This window comes from Hylobates moloch, unplaced genomic scaffold, assembly GCF_009828535.3.
Source record: "Hylobates moloch isolate HMO894 unplaced genomic scaffold, HMol_V3 SCAFFOLD_8, whole genome shotgun sequence".
NCBI lineage: Eukaryota > Metazoa > Chordata > Mammalia > Primates > Hylobatidae > Hylobates > Hylobates moloch.
Genome location: NW_026652283.1, coordinates 61,373,941 through 61,396,664, shown reverse-complemented (window position 1 = coordinate 61,396,664; position 22,724 = coordinate 61,373,941). Strand labels below are relative to the sequence as shown.

The 22,724-nt window shown below is 41.1% G+C and overlaps 2 protein-coding genes across 2 annotated transcripts in view; both read left to right on the top strand.

Annotated features, from left to right (window-relative positions):
• DNM3 (dynamin 3) overlaps nt 1-5,350 on the top strand; it is a 604,830-nt gene extending 599,480 nt beyond the window's left edge. Inside the window, exon 21 of the mRNA XM_032160976.2 lies at nt 5,150-5,350. Within this exon, the coding sequence (XP_032016867.1) occupies nt 5,150-5,186 (37 nt within the window). The 3' untranslated portion in view covers nt 5,187-5,350. The remainder of the gene's footprint in view (nt 1-5,149) is intronic.
• Nucleotides 5,351-7,368: 2,018 nt separating this feature from the next.
• The window catches only part of CUNH1orf105 (chromosome unknown C1orf105 homolog), a 49,558-nt gene continuing 34,202 nt past the window's right edge, over nt 7,369-22,724 (top strand). The window contains exon 1 of the mRNA XM_032160980.2: nt 7,369-7,757. Within this exon, the coding sequence (XP_032016871.1) occupies nt 7,737-7,757 (21 nt within the window). The 5' untranslated portion in view covers nt 7,369-7,736. The remainder of the gene's footprint in view (nt 7,758-22,724) is intronic.

The window sequence follows — 22,724 nt, the reverse complement described above, 5'->3', positions numbered from 1 at the left end:
ATTATTGGAATCGATTGACGAACACAAACCTTAGCAGGAGGGTATGATGTGACAGTTACCAAGAAGCACCATGACAGTTTGCTGTTGAAAATGAAGCATGTATTTTAAAAATTCTGGGAAGTGGAAGGAGGAAAGATGCTGTGCCCAAATGTTAGGTCCACAGAAGGCATTTCTTATAGCAAATATTTGAGCTCCTGACCCAACAATTAGCCTCTGTTATTTGTTCACTGGGCATAGACAGGAGAATTTGCCCCTTTCAGTTTCCCCAGTTTTTTGTTTGTTTGTTTTTGAGACGGAGTCTTGCTCTCTCCCAGGCTGAAGTGCAGTGGCACTATCTCGGCTCACTGCAAGCTCCGCCTCCTGGGTTCATGCCATTCTCCTGCCTCAGCCTCCCAAGGAGCTGGGACTACAGGCGCCCACCACAACACCCGGCTAAATTTTTTTGTAATTTAGTAGAGACGGGGTTTCCCCATGTTATCCAGGATGGTCTTGATCTCTTGACCTCGTGATCCGCCCGCCTCGGCTTCCCAAAGTGCTAGGATTACAGATGTGAGCCACCGCACCTGGCCCAGTTTCCCCAGTTTTAAGAGAATGTATTCAGAAAATGAAAGAATGACACAACTTTGTCCTAATTTTGAGTTTCCAGAGAATAGAGGAAGACTCTCTATTACAAGAGTTTTGATGACAAGTCCCTTATCAATTGACATATTCCCAGATTGTGCCATCTAAATGCAGAAGACAAGAAGGGAATAAGAGGAGAGAGATGTTGGTTTATTTTCTTTCTGCGATTAGGGCATGCTCATTGTGAAAAGATGAACTGCACAGATTGTTGTGTTAATTTACTCTTTCCTGTGGAATTTCTTTCTCATATCTATACGTTTTCCATGAGTGGAACATCTATCTATACCTTCAAAGGAAGCTTCTTACTGGAAGACAGATTCCGGATGCGAATCATGCTGTACACTTGTGTTCTGTTTGTTTGCTTTAACTGCATGATTTTGAAGTATGTTAATCATATATTCAGAATAGTTTCTAAAGGTAATTTCCAAAAACAAAGAAACTTATTGTAACTATTTGGCAATTTTCCATTTGTGTTTTAAATAGCTCTGGCATTGGTGTAAACATATGCTCAAACTGTTTCCAAGATTTTTGTTTTTCTGATGGGAACTTTAAATTTCATATTGAGAAACGTGTTTGGTATTTGGCTTAGACTGACCTCAAACTTTGCTTCCAAGCACTTCAACACACACCTGGCATAGCCACTTTTCAGACCTGTTACTAGTATTATTTTACATTATGGCAGCCTAATAATTAGAATACATACAAGAGATATTGGCTAAATCTACAAACTTAATTCAAAATTTCTCAAAGTGCATTCCATGAAATCTTAATAAGTTTTACATACACATACACCAAGGGTTTTTTGGCCAAATATGCTTGAGAAATAATGACTAAAAATCAAATGTTTCTTTACTGAAAGACTTCACAGAAGCCTTAAAATCGGACTGCATTGTGAATCTCCAAGAGATGAGTAATGTCTACATATTTCTCAGACTTATTTGACCATAGAACATCTCACAGAACTGGTGTCCTGAGGCACATGCCTTAGGAAACTGCTTCAGTGGCTTTAAGCCAAAGGAAAAGACATTGAGTGTGATTTCCTCAGTACAGACTCTCACTAACAAAAAGTTGGATGATAAAATCAAATGTACTACTCAAGAGGCTGAGGCAGGAGCATCAGTTCAGCCCAAGAGTTTGAGACCGGACGGGCAACACGGCAAGACCTCATCTCTTAAAAAAAAAAAAAAAAAGTTGTTGTGTTTTAATTAGCTGGACATGGCAGCTCATGCCTATATTTCCAGCTACCGGGGAGGCTGAGGCAGGAGGATCACTTGGGCCCTAGAGTTTGAGACTGCAGTGAACTGTGATCGTGCCACTGCATTCTAGCCTGAGGAGCGGAATGGGACCCCACCATCTCTTAAAAAAGAAAATGACCAAATGTAAGAGCAACAAGAGCTCTCAACTAAGGGCAATTCATCTGGAGCTCTGGTACTTTGTCAAAGGAGTATCTGACTCTTAAGGAGGAAAGTCACATTGGAACAGGTGGCACAAAAGCAGTTTAGAGACATATATGCATTGAGTCTTAATGAGACTTACGTAGGATTCAGATAATTTTATACCTTACCTTTTCTCTATGATGCTCCAAAAAAGGGATTCTTCAAATTACCTCCACGAGATTATTGTGAAGGAAGGGATCCAGGTTGATTTAAGATTAATCATCAGAGAAGAATGTTGAAGAATACCTATTCCTATTGCCTTTCTTTCCTCCTTTTCCCAAGCCTTCAGGCTCACTCACTGCTCTGGGTTATTAACTTACCTAAATGATGGGCAAAGAAAGCAAACAGAGCATTTTTTGTCAGTTTTTTTTTTTTGAGACAGTCTCAGTCTGTCGCCCAGGCTGCAATGCAGTGGTGTGCTCTTGGCTCACTGCAACCTCCGCCTCCCAAGTTCAAGTGATTCTCATGCCTCAGCCTCCCCAGTAGCTAGGATTACAGGCGTGTGCCATCATGCCTGGCTAATTTTTGCATTTTTAGTAGAGACGGCATTTCACCACGTTGGCCAGGCTGGTCTCAAACTCCTGACCTCAAGTGATCCGCCCACCTCAGCTTCCCAAAGTGCTGGGATTACAGGCATGAGCCACTGCACCTGGCCTTTTTTGTGAGATTTTAACAGGAAAGAAAAAAGCTATAAGGAAGACCTCCTCAGAGATCTGGCCAGAGGAATGTCACCATAAGACAAAATTGCAGCGTTGACATAGAGCCAAAAGAATGTGGGTAATCCATCATTCTTGTTAATAATTGGGGCTTTTATATATAAATTATACCCATGCCCCAGATACAGCTTTTCCAATCTCCTTTACCTGTTTTGGCCAAAACATGCTGCTTTGAAGTTATTTTTCAGAATGCTTAAGAAAATATAACCTGAAATTATAGTCTTGATTAGGTAAATTTGCTTATATGTTGAATACTAGGATGGCGAGTTTAAGAATTTGTTAGCAACTCAGTATTCCAATTTAGTACTGCAACTTTCATATGGGAGTGGCAATTGTATGAGGTACCTTTGTAGCTCTACATATAAAAAGCCCAAATATTTGCAGCACTTGCCTTTAAGCATTTCGGCACTGTATAAGTAATATAAAAATTATGCAAAAGAAAGAGCAAAAACCCCAACTGCCCATATCCTCAAAAGAACTAATTTTGACCCAGTAAATGGTATCGTCAACAACAATGCCTTTTCACCAGTGACAGGAAGGGTAGATACAGTAAAGTGAAGATGAAAAGAAAAAGCTGTCTGAGGATATAAATGTCACCCTGATGTTTCAAGCAAACATTCTAGCTGTCAGTGGAATATATTCCAAGACATAAAGTTTCTGATCCTGTTTCTGGATCAGAACACCAAACTAGCTCAAACAGAAAAGTGTTTTGGCATATGCTAACAGAATGTCGCTTCAGCACTGTGGACTTGCTGTTCAGTTTAATGGCCCATCTCCCCACCCTGCTGAGGTAATTAAAGTGTTCTAAAGCCCCTTCAGAACTCGAAAATAGTTTCTGTTTTCTGGGCAGGTGATAAATCTCATTGAGCTCGACAGAAATTTAATTACACTTTCTTCATGAAAACACCAGGGATACCCATTACCTGGATCTCTAAAGCTAAAGCCTTGCAGACCCCCTAGCCCCTGCCCCGGCCCTGAAGTTGAAAGGTTAGGTACCAATAACAAGTTCTCCATCATTTAAATGGATGGGAGGCCTCTTTAGTGTAGTCAGCTTAAACTGGACTGAAGAAAAATTGATATTGGACTTTGGGGAAGGTAAGATCATTTTTTACCACTGCCCAGAAATAGACCAGTCAGTTTGGCTCCAATAACATCTCATAGAAAATGAAAAACAAGTTTTTCTGTTTTTGTTTTTTTTTTTTATAGACTTCATTGCTCCACTCACTGAAGTGTAACAAGAATAAGATGGAAGTGAGTATGTTGTTGAACACCTGGATAAGAAGTCAAAGAGAGTAGGGTCTTGAGATAATCTCACCATTCTACAGCTTGCTATAATGTTGAGTTCATTAATGGTTTGGTTAGAAAAGGGAAATTAAAGTGTATACTTCTGCCAGAAACCAGAGGGAAAGCTTTATTTGGCCTGCTGTTTTCCTACTTACAAAGCTGTTCATTGCAATGTAGAGTTTACTGTATTTTCTCTAGCTGCAAATCATCTCCCTGCTGAACACAAGAAAGGCTGATGTCAAATGAAGCACAACTTGGACCCTCATTTCATTATCCATAGGTCTGATGTAATGCAAGCCAGCCTAGGGAAATGGAGAAAGATCCAGCAGACCAGATTTCATTTACCTTGGGCCCACTTCAGAATAAATCACAGTTACAGTTATACCTAGCTCTTAGACAGAGGGAAATCCTAGAAAATCCTGGGGTTGCCATGGACCAGACCTTGCCTCCTAGTTTCCCTAGGCCTGAATCCAGGCTATTACACACCAGGACTACTCACCTGAAGCAAATTCTTATTTACAAATCCTTTTTTTCTGAGATCAACCTCTGGCATTCTCTGCATTGTGATTACGTTGCTCATTTGATCCCTTGACACCTTCTAATTTACCTCACTTAAAAAAATTAACCTGCCATTGGCTACATCGACTCCCTCTCCCCCTATGGAGATTTCACAACATTCACTGAAATCTTTGGAAATAACTGAGTGTCAAAAAATCAGGGTTTAAAATCAAATATACAAGTTATAAAGGTATTTGGCTCGGGGACTAGTCCCAGTTCTCCTGAATAAGAGTGCATGGATTTATCATTCCATGGTGCAAAATAAGAAGCTTTTTGAGTAAGCTCAAATGGCTTATACCTAGAACATTGCTAGTAGCCAGGAAAGGTCCTGGGAACTGCTAACTTAGCCATGTGATGTCCCTTCATTTCTTTTGCATGTCTGCATGTTTTTGTGTGTGATTTGAATTTGACTTTTGTGAGCTATTTTTGCATGCTATTATTTGGGTTTATTTTATAATTTAAACATTGTTTTCTTCCTCTGCACCTGTGTCTTTCTTTTTGTTATTTTGTTTTGTTTTGTTTTGTTTTTACTAGGCGACCCCCTCCTGCAGTTCCAGGACGACCATCCTAACCCCCATCATTCATCTCCTTTTGTTTCCAACAACATGTCTATCCGTGGTATTTAAAAGCTTTTCATTTGCACTATATGTCGTATGTACATAAAAACTTTTATTTTTCATCCATGTCTATAATAAAAACAAAGTTTATTCTATATAAAAAATGAAGTATGTTCTGTTTCTTTCTAAATGTAAAAAAGAATTTGTTTCAACTAAAACAAGGTAAGGTGAATATATTATGTGTTCCTCTAAGGAGGTTAATTCAAAAGTTCTTAAAGCATTGTGATTTAAGATGGTCTTTGGTAGAGACTAATAATCTACCTTAAAGTGAAATTTCTGTCCAATAGAAGAAAAAGAAAAAGAAAATTTATGGATGTCTAGAAAAAACACAGAAGACTAAATAATTCCAATCCACCTCCAGGAATCCCATTTTTACTTATTATTGCACCAAAATATTTCTTCCTATTTTTATTGTTTTTCTAAACACTCTTATAGGAGATAAAATGTAAGATCATAGAAGAAACTGTAGAGCTAAAACACATAAACCTCATAAATTCTATATGGCAAATTCAAGGGAGAAAAACCACATCATTCAGAATAAAAGTACAAGGCAAGGAAATGTTGCCACCTTGAGAAAAAAGACTCTTCATGATGTCATTAAAGCACTAGAAAAATGGAGTCCATATAAGTTTGAAGGAAAAGGGAACTTTTTATTCCTCTATCCTCAAATGGTAATTCTAACACTAAAATTTTAATCTATAATTTTTTAACAAGCATCCCAAAGATGTATCCAAATAAAATGTTTATTACTTAGGTAATATAGTACATTCCACCAAATACGTGAACTGAAGCCTTCCTAAAGGTTTAAGATTTAATTCAGAACTTTATTTTTTGAAAATTTATGTGGCCTAAAATAGAACTTGAAAGTAGTCGTTCTCAAATGAGATCACTTCTGAATGTGCTCCCCTTCAGCATATTAAGATGATAGAAAACTACACGACAGGAGAGTCAAAAAAATCATTAATCAGTTCTATTTACTTCACATCTGACCTAGGCAAGCCCTGGCAAAGGAGGTATTTGGAAGATGTGGGTAGGAACCCCCAGTTGTAAAAGGGAGAGTCCTCATTAGTAATGCTCTTTCTTTGGACCACAAATTTTTTTAAGGACTGAGTTCTCCACTCAAAAATGAAAAATCAGTTTCTTGGTTTAAAATGTTCATATGTCATGTTACAATATTTTAATTGTATCCCCGGTCCAGTGACTCCCATTTAAAATCACTGACAACTAAGAAAGTTCAAAGGCTCCAAACCAAGGCATCAACTGAAGCTCATGTACAGCAGGAAGGAGATGACTTGATGCAAAATAGCACACAGCATGCAGTCTTTTGTGCTTTCCTTCCCCTCCAATCCAGGCATTTGATTTTTAAATCAATATTCTTAGTGGATAGCATTCTTCATCCCAATAGACAAAAATGTACCTAGATGATTTCATACCACCTCTCCAGATAAAAACCAAAGTTGTCAAAGAGAAGGTTTTCTTCAATTCATTTTTTAAAAGTGTTTGGTACTTTTCCACTTTGTCTTAAACATGGACTTATTTTTATATGCAGTGTTACACAGTTTAGATGTATAAAACTTAAATTGACCTGAGGAACGATGAGAAGGAAAAACTCCAGTCATAACAGAATGAAATGACAACCTTACTCAGTTTTCCTTAACAAAGAAGTGCGTTCCCTTCCTTACATTCTACAGGAAGAAAAAAGAGGGCAGGGGAAAGGGATGGGGGCAGCTTGGGGTAAAATTAAATTATGCTAAGATTTGTTAATATGTATTTAGTAAATAGTATTTCTATGTTTCATAATGTACCCTTCCCCAACTCTTCTTACCTCCGCCTCCACCCTGCTATGTTTAATAGAGTTGAAAAATTACTCCCTTTTTCAGAGTTGGTCATAACTCAAGATAGGAAGAGCCAAACTATTATGCCTTTAGTAAATATAATATTTCTTATATATTTTAATTCCTTTATTTATGCATCAAACATTTGTTGAATTCATGATAATATCCTGGACCCTGGGAATACCAGAGAAGTAACAGAATAAAAGTGGCTTACAAAATAGCTAAATAAGCAATTACAATGTAGTGCTACAATAAGAGAAAAGTTTGGTTGTCTTTCTAGGGAGAACTGTTCTAACTTCAGTACTGAAGCAGCTGTCTGAGTTTTAGTATCCTGTTATCAACTTTACCCAACACATGCTAATGTTCCAGAACATTGTGATTTTGACTTCTAATAAAGAAAGGAATACTAGAACTCATTTCAGCCAATCAGAAACTGAACTTTTCATTCTGAATGGAATTATATGATTCAAGATGTAAATCACACAGGTGTTGGCAGAGAAAAAGGCATACCGGTATTGAAACTGTAAACTGGCCTGTTTACTTTGTCTCCTAACAAAAAACACTTTGGATTCAGGTTCTCCACAGCAGTCTTCCACTGGCCACAGTGAGGGGAGCTAGGTTTCCCCAGTCTCCAGTTAGAAAAACTCAGAACATCTAAAGATCTGAAAGATGGAAAAAAGAGAACTAAAGGTAGGAAAAAAATAAATGAAACTTCCAATTCTTTCCTTATGGGGTTTCCCTGGTAAATGTCTGTATGCCTTGGAGGCCACATAAACATTGAGGGGTGTTTCAACAGACATCCTAGAAGTTGAAAGCCAAAAGGAGGTAAGGAAATAACAGCTGATGTTCAGTTACAGGTGAAGATAATTTTAATGGGTTTGGGGCATGATAAATTTCAATGCTCTTTATCCTATAGTTTGAAAAAAATGTTGTACTTGCCAACATCTTTTATAACTCAGCATTAAGTATGATTTTTTTAAATCCTCAGAAAATTGATACCAGATTCTTTAGTGCAGTTCCCTGAGATTCTGAAGTAAACCTTCTCAACTGTGAATGCATTTTAAAACAATGAACCTCAGTCACAGGAAGTTAAGATTGCTGGGAAAGAAAAAAAAACTTGTATAGACTTTTATAATTACTAGGGTCTAAATCTGAATAAATCACATTGAGCTTATGACACTGTATGTTTCCTATTTAAAGGGATATACTAGCTGTCTCTATTACCATAGTACAGGTGCTCCTTGACTTATGATAGGGTTACATCTCAATAAACCACCACAAGTTGAAAATATTGTAAGTCAAAAATGCATGCAATACCCTAATGAACCCATGATAAAGTAAAAAACTCCTAAGTTGGGGAGGACACAGAGCAAGATGGCCAAACAGAAGCCTCCACTGATTGTTCTCCATGCACGAACATCAAATTTAACAACTATCTACACAAAAATCACCTTCATAAGAACCAAAAATCAGTGATCACAAAGTGATCACAGTACGTGGTTTTAACTTCGTATTGCTGAAAGAAGCACTGAAGAAGGTAAGAAAGACAATCTTGAATTGCTGACACCACCCCTCCCCCATCCCCTGGCAGCAGCCACATAGTGTAGAGACAGAATCTGTGCACTTGGAGGGAGGGCACAGCAATTGTGGGACTCTAGAATTCAGTGCTGCCAATACTGGGCAGAACTTAGCTGTTGCCAATGGAGGCACCATTTAGACCACCCCTAGCCAGAGGAGAATTGCCCATCCCAGGTTTCAGAAACTGAGTTTTGACTACCTCCACCACCATCCGCTAAAGTGCTCTGAGGTCCTAAATAAACTTGAAAGCCTGTCTGGGCCACAACAACTGCAATACCCAGGCAAGTCCTAGTGCTATGCTGGGCTCTGAGCCAGTGGACTGGGGAGCACATGATCTAGTAAGACACCAGCCAGGATGGCTAAGTAAGTGCTTACAGCACCCCTCCCCCAACCCCAGGCAACACAGCTTTTGGCTCCAGAAGGGACTCCTTCCTTTGCTTGAGGAGAGAAGAGGGAAGAATGAAAAGGACTTTGTCTTGCAACTTGGATACCAGTTCAGCCAGAGTAGGATAGGGTACTGGGCACAATCCTGAGGCACCCATTGCAGGCCCTAGCTCTTGGATGACATTTCTAGATATACCCTGGGCCAAAAGGGAACTCACTGCCTTGCAGGGAAGGACCCAGTCTTGGCAGATTTCATCACATGCTGAATAAAGAGCCTTTGGACCCTGAAAAATCAGTAGCAGTAGCCAAGTAGTACATACCATGGGCCTCAGCTGAGACTCCGAAATGCACTGGCTTCAGATGTGACCCAGCACTTTCACAGGTCTGGTGGCTACGAGGAGAGAACACTTCTACTTGAGAAGAACAGAGGGAAGAATAAAGGGGACTCTGTCTTGAGCTTAGGTACCAGCTTAGCCACAGTGAGAAACAGCACCAAGCCAGCTCTTTGGGTCCCTGATTCCAGTCCTTGGCTCTTGGATGGCATCTCTGGACCTATTCTGGGCCAGAGAGGAGCCCACTGCCCTGAAGGGTAAGTCACTTTCCTGGCAGCATCAAACACATGCTGGCAGAAGAGCTCTTGGGTCTTAAGTGAACATTGGTGGTATCCCGGCAGTACTCCTCATGGGCCTGTGGTGGTGTTGGACATGAGGAGAAACTCCTTTGCCTGGGGAAGGGCAGGAAAGGGTGGGAAGGACTTCAGTGGTTCAGGTGCCAGGTCAGCCACAGTAGAATACAACGCCAGGTAGATTTCTAAAGTTTCCAACTCCAGGCCCTGACTCCCAGACAGCATCTCTGGACTCACCCAAGGCCCAGGGGAACTTGAGCCCCTGAAGGAAAGGACACAGCTTTGCTGGTTTTGCCACCTGCTGACTGTAGCGCCCTAGGGCCTTGAGCGAACATAGATGGTAGCCAGGTAATAGTTACAGTGGGCCTTGGGCAAGACCCAGTGCTATGCTGGCTTCAGGTCTGACCCAGGGCAGTCCCAGTAGTGGTGGCCACAGGGGTGTCTGTGTCACCCCTCCCCTAGCTCCAGTCGGCTCAGCACAGAAAGAGAGACTCTGTTTCTTTGGGGAAAAGTAAAGGAGGAGAACAAGAGTCTCTGCCTGGTAATCCAGAGAATTATTCTGGATATTATCTAGGACCACCAAGCTGGTACCTGTATGAGTCTGCAAGAGCCACAGCGTTACTGGGCTTGGGGTACCCTTTAGTGCTGATATGGCTGCAGTGGCCAACAACTTAGATCATAACACCCAAGTCCCTTCAAATACCTGGAAAACATTCCCAAGAAGGACAGGTACAAACAAGGCCAGACCAGACATACAAACAAGGCCAGACCAGACACTAACAAGTGTCCACAAGTACAGGACCATCCAGGAAAACATGACCTTACCAAACAAACTAAATAAGACATCAGTGACCAATATTGAAGAGACAGAGATATGTGACCTTTCAGACAAGGAATTCAAAATAGCTGTTTTGAGGAAATTCAAAAAAATTCAAGATAACACAGAAAGGGAGAATTCAGAATTCTATCAAATAAATTTAACAAAGAAATTGAAATAATTAAAAAGAATCAAGCAGAAATTCTGGAGTTGAAAAACGCCATTGACATACTGAAAGATGCATCCATCAGAGGCTCTTAGCAGAATTGATCAAGCAGAAGAAAGAATTAGTGAGCTTGAAGCCAGGCTGTTTGAAAATACATAGAGGGGACAAAAGAATAATTCCAAGTTGAACCATTGTATGTCAGGGACCATCTGTATATATTTTTGTTATTGTTTTTGATGCTACAAGTTACTATTGAATCTAAATACTGTCAACATATTAAGATCAGACTAGGTAGCAGGCTATTGGATGAGTCAACACTATAAACTCCTACTCCCATACTCGGTTTTTAATCAAATCAAACTTTATTGTACATTATGTCACATCCCAATTTTCAGCCCCAGTTCACATCTTCAATGAACCTCATGAACATGAGCCATAAGTAGATAATAAAGAACGCCTAAGCAAGCCGCAGAAGACCAAAGAGACTTAAGGATCTGCAAGGCAGTAACCAAGAAGTCACTAATGTGGGTTCTGCCTCTCAAAACAGCTACTAACAAAGTATTTTGATGTTCCACATAACATTATCAAAAAATTAGCCTCTCAGGCTTTTAGGGGTTATATTCCCTTCTCTCTTTTTTTTTATTTTGTTTTCTGAGATGGAGTCTGGCTCTGTCACCCAGGCTGGAGTGCAGTGGCACAATCCCAGCTCACTGCCACCTCCGCCACCCGGGTTCAAGTGATTCTCATGCCTCAGCCTCCAGAGTAGCTGGGACTACAGGTGGCTGCCACCACACCCGGCTAATTTTTGTTTTCATAGAGATGGGGTTTCACAATGTTGGCCAGGTGGGTCTTAAACTCCTGACCTCAAGTGATCTGCCCACCTCAGTCTCCCAAAGTGCTGGGTTTACAGGTGTGAGCCACCGTGCCCGGCCTCCTTGTTCTTATCTCTGAGGGTACATTCAGAAGGCAACGGAGAGCAAGTTAGAGTCAAAGAGATGATTCCTTCTGCCTCTTTTTTTTTCTTTTAAAGACAAAAATATTCTCAGCTACATCCACAAAATCTGCTCGATGCCTTAAAGATCTATTTATTTTGCAACTTAAAAAGAGTGTGAGGCCCACAGTGTTCTCATTGACCAGAGTCGAAATGTCACTCGGGCCCGGCACAAGGCCACAGGGCCAGCCTGGAGTGGCAAGCAGTGAGCCAACAGAGCTTGTAAAGGAGAAGCAGCTCCTCTTAAGCCAGGTTTCGTGGGAGCCTGAGGGACCTCAGCATTGGTAAAATCAATTTGTTTGTTCCATCATCCTAATAGTATTATGGTCAAAGAATTACAGAGCTAGTCTGTTTAGGACAGAAGACCTTAGGACATACTGGATGTTACTTGATTCTCAATGCCAGTTGGTGCCATCTGGTGGCAGAAAAGGCCATTTGTCTTTCTAAGCCCTTTCCTTGGGTACTTTTACCCCAGCATTACCTGATGGGCATAAGGAGGCAGCACCAAACAGTGTTGCCAGACTTGTGGTGCTGAGCACATGCCAGCCAATTGGGAAATGACTGCTTCCTGACTACCCCACCTCTGGGGAATTATCTCATTAATCACAGTAATATACCTGGAGGAAAATGATGTTTTAATTTTTTGATGATGGTTATTGTTTGCCAAGTTAAACAAACCAACATTGATGGCATCTGTGAGTTACGAAAGGAAAAATAAAGCAGAAAGTATAGGCGTGGTCTAAGCCAGCACGCCCAACAAGCCTTCAGCTGTTTCTAATCTGCCTCTCCCCTGCAGCTGAGCCCTCTTGGTGGCCAAAGGAGTATGCCTTATCAGGCCCGACCTTCCACAGAATGTTGGTCAAACCCTGGCTCTCACCTAAGCTCTGATCACTTTGCCCAAAATCAAAATTTTTAGAGCACTACAATGACACTGCTCGCTATTAGAAGTTTGCACTGTTCTGAGGAGGTTTGTGACATTATCCCCAAAAGGTCCTTGTCAAAATGCACATAACCCAGAGAACTAGCACATTAATCCCATTAGTGAGCAATAATATGCTCATGAGGATGTGAAAAAGCCTATACTCTGAGAATACATCTCCTTCAAGGTGAAGAGGAAGCCCCCAAAATTCGCCCCTCCCTACCCACCCACTCACACGCTCACTACTACTGTCTGCCTTACACTTACTGGAACTTCTATCATTAACCTTTTATCCCAGCCTGTGTCAATCATCCAAGAACCCCTGGATTCTAGGCCACTCTCCATGCTAATTTCCATGCAGTTCTGTATGTTCCTATTCTGTCTTCCCATCTCTCCCAAACTTCTGTAACCCTTCCACTGTCTCCTCTATAATTCACTGCCCATGATCTACAAAATTCCCTGTATCTTCAACAATCTTACTCTAACAAACCAGAGTTTCTCTAAAAGGACTGCCTCCCCCGCATCCTTTTCAAAAGGTGGCAGCTTGTCTCCCACAGCCCTCACACTGCTGAGCCTGAAGTGGGGTAGTTATCCTCATTTTTTGTTTTGTTTTCAGACCATTCTTCTTTCCTCCTCGCTAAAACCCCCAGCTTTGAACCTCATGGCATCAGATTATAGCACTATCTATATGATCCTATGTGTTGCTTTTAACTACCAATGCCCAATTCATTTTCTCTTATTTCTTGATGATTTTAGCTCCTGTCTCAATGTCACTCCCTCCAGTGATACTCCTGTTTTAATTCTTAGGGATTTTCATATGCTTGTTGGTAATCCACCCCCACCCTCCCTCTCATTTTCTCAACTTCACTCTTTCAGTGATCTTTTTTTTTCTTCTACTTGAGTGCTAAGTAGTGAGACCTTGCAATGATCTTGCTCTCCACTCTATCTCAGCTACTCATTTGCAAAATTAAAACCTTGTCTTTCCCCACTCTCTCATCTCTATATCCTATCTTTCTAGCCTACTTCTATTATTTTAATCTCTTAGATCTCCAATCTATTGACCTTTATGCTGTCCCTCAGCCCTCTGTCCTTCACCCTTCTTAAGGTTCACTCTCCTTACCCAACTTAAATTGAATGGTCAATCATTGTCATCATGCCCATGCATATATACCTGTCTCCCTTGCCCTTCTCTCAATTTGTTAAAACCACCATTCTGGGTAAATCTAACTCTCTACCTACTCTGGTTTGCACCCATGTAACTGTACATGGTCTAGAAAGCACACACACAAGCAAAAAACAAAGCCAGGATAACTGGTTTCACTTTAAATTAATCACCACCATATTCAAGTGAGCCCTTAATACTGCCAAGCAATTATACTAAGCATCCCCTGTTCATTCACTCTCCCAATGTCCTAAGTTGTTTCATACCTTTTCTCTCACTCCCCATCCTCAATCTCAGCTGATTCCTTACCTCCAACTTCCCTGAGAAAATTGAAGCAATCAGAAAAGAACTCCCAAAGAATCTCATCACCTTATCTACCCATTTACTAATATCGATATTCATCTACTCTGTCTTCCCACTTGTTCCCATAGATCAACCATCCCTGCCCTTGTCAAAAGCCAGGCTTTGCACTTGTGCACTTATGTACTCCAGAATATTTCCCCAGCAATTCTTTTTTTTTTTTTTTTTTTTTTTTTGAGACGGAGTCTCGCTCTGTCGCCCAGGCTGGAGTGCAGTGGCGCAGTCTCGGCTCACTGCAAGCTCCGCCTCCCGGGTTCACGCCATTCTCCTGCCTCAGCCTCTCCGAGTAGCTGGGACTACAGGCGCCCGCCACCACGCCCGGCTAATTTTTTTGTATTTTTAGTAGAGACGGGGTTTCACCGTGGTCTCGATCTCCTGACCTCGTGATCCGCCCGCCTCGGCCTCCCAAAGTGCTGGGATTACAAGCGTGAGCCACCGCGCCCGGCCCCAGCAATTCTTCCCTCTCTCAAACCATCAACTATCAACTCTCTACCATTTCATTTCAATCAGGGTACAAACATGCTATCATTTTTTGGTCTTCACTTTCCCTTTCAGTTTCTGTCCTATTTCCTGGCTCCCCTTTGAAGCAAAACTATAAAGCTGTCTGTACTTGCTGCTAAACTTATCTTCTATTCTCTCTTAAACCCACACCAAACAGGTTTTTATTCCAAGCACTCCAACAAAAACCTGCTCTTTTAAATGTAAAGGTCAATTTTCAGTTGTCTTACTTGCTTTATCATGTTTTTATCTGATCACATTTGATCACCAACTCTCTCTGGAGACACATTCAGCACTTGGTTTCCAGGACACAGAACTCTCTTGCTTTTCCCTTGCCTCAGTGGTTTTGCTGTCAAAATCTTTTTGCTTCTTCTTCGCCCCAACATTTTAATTTGGAGTTCTTGGTCCTCTTCTCTGTCTATACCCATTTCCTTGGTGATCTCATTCAGTCTCACAGCATTAAATATCATTTATATTGCCAACAAATCCCAAATTTATATCTGAATTTCATACATCTCTCTCAAACTCCAAGGTCATATTTCCTATATTCCCTACTCAACATTTCAGGCTGAATGTCTTCAAGACATTTCCTACCCCACATGCACCAAACTAAACTCCTTATCTTCCTCCCAAAAATCTCCAGTTACCATCCCTCTGCCCCCATCTCAATTAATGGCATATCCATATTTCAGTTTGTTCAGGGGAAAAACCTTAATTCATAACTCTTCTCTTTCTTTCACACCCTACATCTAATACATCAGGTAGCCCCACTGGCTTTACTTTCAAATTATATATAGAATGTGACTATTTTCCGCCACTTCCTCTGCCATCCTCTGTTTTGAGCCACCATTATCCCTTGCTTGGATTACTGCAAAGCCTCCAAATGCTTCTTCCTGTGTCTACTCTTGCCCTACAGCAACCAGAGTGAGCCTTTCAAAATATGTATCTTCTTTTTCTCCATGACCCTCCAATGGCTCCCATCTCAGAGTAATAGCCTAAGCTAGTAGCTTACAATATATCATACATAATCTAGCTTCCCACATTACCTCTACGACCTCATCTTCTGTTGCTCACTCCACTTCAGCCACTCCTTGCTATTCCCCACACACGCCAGGTATTCTCCTGCCCAAATGTTTTGTAGCAGCTCTTTCCTCTGCAGCTCTTCCCTCTGACTGGGGTGCACTTCCCCAGGGAATCTGAATTACTCCCTCACTTCCTTCAAGTCTTTGGTAAAATGTTACCTTTCCCATGAGACCTACTCTGACCTCTTTATTTAATACCATGCCACTTTTTTCTTTTTTCCTTAGCACTTACTATCTTCCATTTATGTTTATTATCTGTCTCCTCCTGCTATAACATAAGCTCTACTAGGTCAAGAACCTTTGTCCTTTCTATTTATAGATATATTCCAAGCACACAGAACAGTATTTGTCATACAGTAAGTACTCAAAAAATATTTATTGACAATAAATTCCTGAAGCCACACATTATAAAAATCTGAATGGTAGAAGGTGAGTAGAGGGAGGGCTATGCAGACACTAAATATTTTGTTGGATTTTGGGGGATATTGTTGGATATTGGGGGAAGAGAAAAAGGGATAAGGGAATGATGAGGGATTTCATAAAGCATTAAAAGCAACTGCCTACCATTATCCTTCAGTCCTGGGTTCCATTCAGGCACAAGCACAGGCTTTGTGTAAGAAAAGCAAAGTGTTAGCCCAAGTTGGCAACATAGCCTTAGGCAATACTTAACGCACTCTGAGTCTCAGTCTCAACTTTGAAATGGAAATAAAACCTCTTACAGGATCGTTGTAAGAAGTAAATACAAATACATATACACACACACACACACACACAGACACACACACAACGTGCATAGCACGTTACCTAGCACACATTGGGTGCTGTAAAATACAGGTGCTATTATTTATCAAACCCCAGTATGCTATTTACCTCCTAAATTTATGGAGACCTCAGACTCATTAATTCAGGTGTAGTTATTTCCCAAACCACAATTCAGCAAGAATTTCAAGACTCTAATTGCATCTCTTATAAAAAGGGAAATCAATAACTTCCACAAGATGGCACTGTGTCCCAGCCCTGTTTCTCTAAATACAATGGGTTTGAAATTTTGTATAACTGTGTAACTGATGCCCTCTGCTGACTTTTCTTTTTCTTGTCCTTGAGCCTTTGGCTTGGAGGATATAAATAATGGCTCAATATGCATCCTTTCTATATGCTTGGTATCAATTATTAAATCCACAATGTAACCCAGCTGCCCAAAGTATTTCTCAAGTTTACTGACACCAATACAATCTCCACACACAACACCAGGCATGTTGCTACTGCCAGATGCACATGCCTTCTAATTACATGCCAATCAAAAATCAGCTGCATCACGCCACAAAATAAAGTGCACCTGTCATCGTATTGCTCCACCTCTTCTTAATCCCTTCCATATCAACTTTAATCCTTCGCACCATATTGGAAGGGTGAGCAAAGCTGCCTCCCTATTCCTCTCTCCTTGATCTCACTTGCCACACCACCCTCCAGCCTTACCTGTAACTTAGAGTGATAAGAAGCAGAGCTGGGAGGAAGGGGTGCAGAGGGAGAAGGGCAGACAGCTTCTTATGCTGGCAAGTATTTGGCAGGTTGGGATTTAATTCCAATACTACTGTAAACTTTTCCTCCTCACCTTTCCCCCTTTCCCACACACACCACAGTATTCTCTAAAACTCTAAATCATTCATATTCTACTTGCACCCTTTCAGTGTGGTTTAAATATAAGAGACTGACTAGATCACTGAATTTAAGTGATGAGTAACTTCCCACCACAACTGTCATACTACTTTATACCAATTGTTTTCTAGGCCTGAATCCCTGTGCCAGCAGCCCCCAAAGAGGCATGCCACAGATGAGCCTCATCATCCTTCTGATGGCAGCAGTTAAGGGCTCTGGATTGCTTGACATTTTCTTAACAGAACATTTAATGAATTTTTTATTTGCAATTTTTCTTAAACCTTTTTTTATTTATTTTTGAGACAGGGTCTTGCTTTGTTGCCCATGCTGAAGTGCAGTGATGTGAACACAGCTCACTGCATTCTTGACCTCCTGGGCTCAAGATCTGCCTGCCTTAGCTTTTCGTGCATCTGGGACCACAGGCACCCACCACCACCTCCAGTTAATTTTTTAAATTTTTTGTAGAGACAGGAGTCTCATTTTGTTGCCCAGGCTCGTCTCAAACTCCTGGGTTCAAGTAATTTTCCCACCTCAGCCTCCCAAAATGCTGAGATTGCAGGTGTGAGCCATTGCACCCAGCCAGATACAGCATTTTTTACAAATTGAAGATTTGTGGCAACCTTGTGTTAAGCAAGTCTGTCAGTGCCATTGTTCCAACTGCATGTGCTCACTTCATGTTCCTGTGTCACATTTTGGTAATTATGACAATATTTCAAACTTTATTATCATATCTGTTATGCTGATCTGTTATCAGTGATCTTTGATGTTACCACTGTAATTGTTTTGGGGTACCACAAACTATACCCATATAAGAGGGCAAACTTAGTGGATAAACGTGTGTGTGTTCTGACTGCTCCACTGACCAGCTCTTCCCTGTCTTTCTTCCTCTTCTTGGGCCTCCCTATTTCCTGAGACACAACAGTATCAAAATTAAGCCAATTAATAACCCTGCAACGGCTTTTAACTGTTCAAGTGAAAGGAAGAGTCGCACATCTCTCGTTTTAAATCAAAAGTAGAAATGATTAAGCTTAGTGAGGAAGGTATGTCAAAAGCTGAGACAGGCTGAAAGCCAGGCCTCTTGTGACAAACAGACAAGTTGTGAACGCAAATAAAAAGTTATTGAAGGAAATTAAAAGTGGTACTCCCATGATAAGAAACTAAAACAGCCTTATTGTTAATACAGATAAAGTTCTAGTGGTCTGTATAAAAGACTAAACCAGTCACAACATTCCCTTAGGCCAAAGCATAAACCACAATAAGGCGCTAACTCTTCTCAATTTAACAAAGGCTGAGAGAGGAGAGGAAGGTGCAGAAGAAAGGTTTGAAACTAAGAGAAGTTGATTCATGAGGTTTAAGGAAAGCAGCCATCTCTGTAACATAAAAGTGCAAACTAAAGCAGCAAGTGCTGATACAGAAGCTGCAAGTTATCCAGAAGATCTAGCTAAGAACATTGATGCAGACTTCCATTCCAAGATAGCCAAATAGGAACAGCTCCAGTCCGCAGCTCCCAGCGTGATCGATGCAGAAGACAGGTGATTTCTGCATTTCCAACTCAGGTATCTGGTTCATCTCACTGGTCCTGGTTGGACAGTGGGTACAGTCCACAGAGGGCGAGCCGAAGCAGGGCAGGGCGTCACCTCACCCGGGAAGCACAAGGGGTTTGGGGATTTCCCTTTCCTAGCCAAGGGAAGCTGTGACAGACTGTACCTGGAAGAACAGGACACTCCTGCCCCAAACACTGTGCTTTTTCCAAGGTCTTAGCAACCGGCAGACAAGGAAATTCTCTCTTGTGCTTGGCTTAGTGGGTCCCATGCCCATGGGGCCTTGCTCACTGCTAGCACAGCAGTCTGAGATTGAACTGTGAGGCGGCAGCCTGGCTGGGCAAGGGGCATCCACCATCGCTGAGGCTTGAGTAGGTAAACAAAGCAGCTGGGAAGCTCACACTGGGTGGAGGCCACTGCAGCTCAGCAAGGCCTACTGCCTCAACAGACTCCACCTCTGTAGGCTGGACATAGCTGAACAAAAATGAGCAGACAACTTCTGCAAACTTAAACGTCCCTGTCTGACAGCTCTGAAGAGAGCAGTGGTTCTCCCCAGCACAGCGTTTGAACTCTGAGAATGGACAGACTGCCTCCTCAATTGGGTCCCTGACCCCCATGTAGCCTAACTGGGAGATACCTCCCAGTAGGGGCCGACTGACACCTCATAGAGATGGGTGCCTCTGGGACGAAGATTCCAGAGGAACGATCAGGCAGCAATGTTTGCTGTTCTGCAATATTTGCTGTTCTGCAGCCTCTGCTGGTGATACCCAGGCAAACAGGGTCTGGAGTGGACCTCCAGGAAACTCCAACAGACCTGCAGCTGAGGGACCTGACTGTTAGAAGGAAAACTAACAAACAAAAAGGAATAGCATCAACATCAACAAAAATGGCATCTACACCAAAACCCCAACTGTAGGTCACCAACATCAAACACCAAAGGTAAATAAAACCACAAAGATGGGGAGAAACCAGAGAAGAAAAGCTGAAAATTCTAAAAACCAGAGTGCCTCTTCTCCTCCAAAGGATCGCAGCTCCTCGCCAGCAATGGAACAAAGCTGGACAGAGAATGATACTGACGAGTTGACAGAAGTAGGCCTCAGAAGGTCAGTAATAACAAACTTTTCTGAGCTAAAGAAGCATGTTCTAACCAATTGCAAGGATGTTAAAAAACCTTGAAAAAAGGATAGACAAATGACTAACTAGAATAAACAGCATAGAGAAGACATTAAATGACCTGTTGGAGCTGAAAACCATGGCATGAGAACTACGTGATGCATGCACAAGCTTCAATAGCCGATTTGATCAAGTGGAAGAAACTGTATCAGTGATTGAAGATCAAATTAATGAAATAAAGCAAGAAGACAAGTTTAGAGAAAAAAGAGTAAAAAGAAAGAAACAAAGCCACCAAGAAATATGGGACTATGTGAAAAGACCAAATCTACGTTGGATTGGTGTACCTGAAAGTGATGGGGAGAATGGAACCAAGTTGGAAAACACTCTTCAGGGTATTATCCAGCCTAGCAAGGCAGGCCAACATTCAAATTCAGGACATACAGAGAATACCACAAAGATACCCCTCGAGAAGAGCAACCCCAAGACACGTAACTATCAGATTCACTAAGGTCAAAATGATGGAAAAAATGTTAAGCGCAGCCAGAGAAAAAGGTCGGGTTACCCACAAAAGGAAGCACATCAGACTAACAGTGGATCTCTCAGCAGAAACCCTACAAGCCAGAAGAGAGCAAGGGCCAATATTCAACATTCTTAAAGAAAAGAATTTCCAACCCAGAATTTCATATCCAGCCAAACTAAGCTTCATAAGTGAAGGAGAAATAAAATCCTTTACAGACAAGCAAATGCTGAGAGATTCTGTCATCACCAGGCCGGCCTTACAAGAGCTGCTGAAGGAAGCACTAAACATGGAAAGGAATGACTGGTACCAGCCACTGCAAAAACATGACAAATTTTAAAGACCATCGATGCTAGGAAGAAACTGCATCAATTAATGGGCAAAATACCCAGCTAACATGACAATCACAAGATCAAATTAACACATAACAATATTAACTTTAAATGTAAATGGTCTAAAATGCCCCAATTAAAAGAAACAGACTGGCAAATTGGATAGACTCAAGATCCATCAGTGTGCTGTATTCAGGAGACCCATCTCATGTGCAGAGACACACATAGGCTCAAAATAAAAGGATGGAGGAAGACCTACCAAGCAAATGGAAAGCAAAAAAAAAAGCAGGGGTTGCAATCCTAGTCTCTGATAAAACAGACTTTAAACCAACAAAGATCAAAAGAGACAAAGAAGGCCATTACATAATGGTAAGGGGATCAATTCAATAAGAAGAGCTAACTATCCTAAATATATATGCACCCAATACAGGAGCACCCAGATTCATAAAGCAAGTCCTTAGAGACCTATAAAGAGGCTTAGACTCCAACACAATAATAATGGGAGACTTTAACACCCCACTATCAATATTAGACAGATCAACAAGACAAAATGTTAACAAGGATATCCAGGATTGAACTCAGCTCTGCACCAAGCAGACCTAATAGACATCTACAAAACGCTCCACCCCAAATCAACAAAATATACACTCTTGTCAGCACCACATCACACTTATTCTAATATTGACCACATAGTCGGAAGTAAAGCTCTCCTCAGCAAATGTAAAACAACAGAAATCACAACAAACTGTCTCTCAGACCACAGTGCAATCATATTAGAACTCAGGATTAAGAAACTCACTTAAAGCCACACAACTACATGGAAACTGAACAACCTGCCCCTGAATGACTACTGGTTAAATAACAAAATGAAGGCAGAAATATAGATGTTCTTTGAAACCAATGAGAACAAAGACACAACGTACCAGAATCTCTGGGACGCAGTTAAAGCAGTGTGTAGAGGGAAATTTATAGCACTAAATGCCCACAAGAAAAGCAGGAAAGATTTAAAATCGATACCCTAATATCACAATTAAAAGAACTAGAGAAGCAAAAGCAAACAAATTCAAAAGCTAGCAGAAGGCAAGAAATAACTAAGATCAGAGCAGAACTGAAGGAGCTAGAGACATAAGAAACCCTTCAAAAAAATCAATGAATCCAGGAGCTGGTTTTTTGAAAAGATCAACAAAATTGATGGACTGCTAGCAAGACTAATAAAGAAGAGAGAAGAATCAAATAGACACAATAAAAAATGATAAAGTGGATATCACCACCAATCCCACAGAAATACAAACTACCATCAGACAATACTATAAACACCTCTATGCAAATAAACTAGAAAATCTAGAAGTGGATAGATTCCTGGACACATACACCCTCCCACAACTAAATGAGGAAAAAGCTGAATCTCTGAATAGACCAATAACAGGCTCTGAAATTGAGGAAATAATTAATAGTCTACCAACCAAAAAAAGTCCAGGACCAGATGGATTCACAGCCGAATTCTACCAGGGGTACAAAGAGGAGGTGGTACCATTCCTTCTGAAACTATTCCAATCAATAGAAAAAGAAGGAATCCTCCCTAACTCATTTTATGAGGCCAGCATCATCCTGATACCAAAGCCTGGCAGAGACACAACCAAAAAAGAGAATTTTAGACCAATAACCCTGATGAAAATCGATGCAAAAATCCTCAATAAAATACTGGCAAACTGAATCCAGCAGCATATCAAAAAAAGGTTATCCACCACGATCAAGTTGGCTTCATCCCTGGGATGCAAGGCTGGTTCAACATATGCAAATCAATAAACGTAATCCATCACATAAACAGAACCAATGACAAAAACCACATAATTATCTCAATAAGTGCAGAAAAGGTCTTCGACAAAATTCAACAGCCCTTCATGCTAAAAACTCTC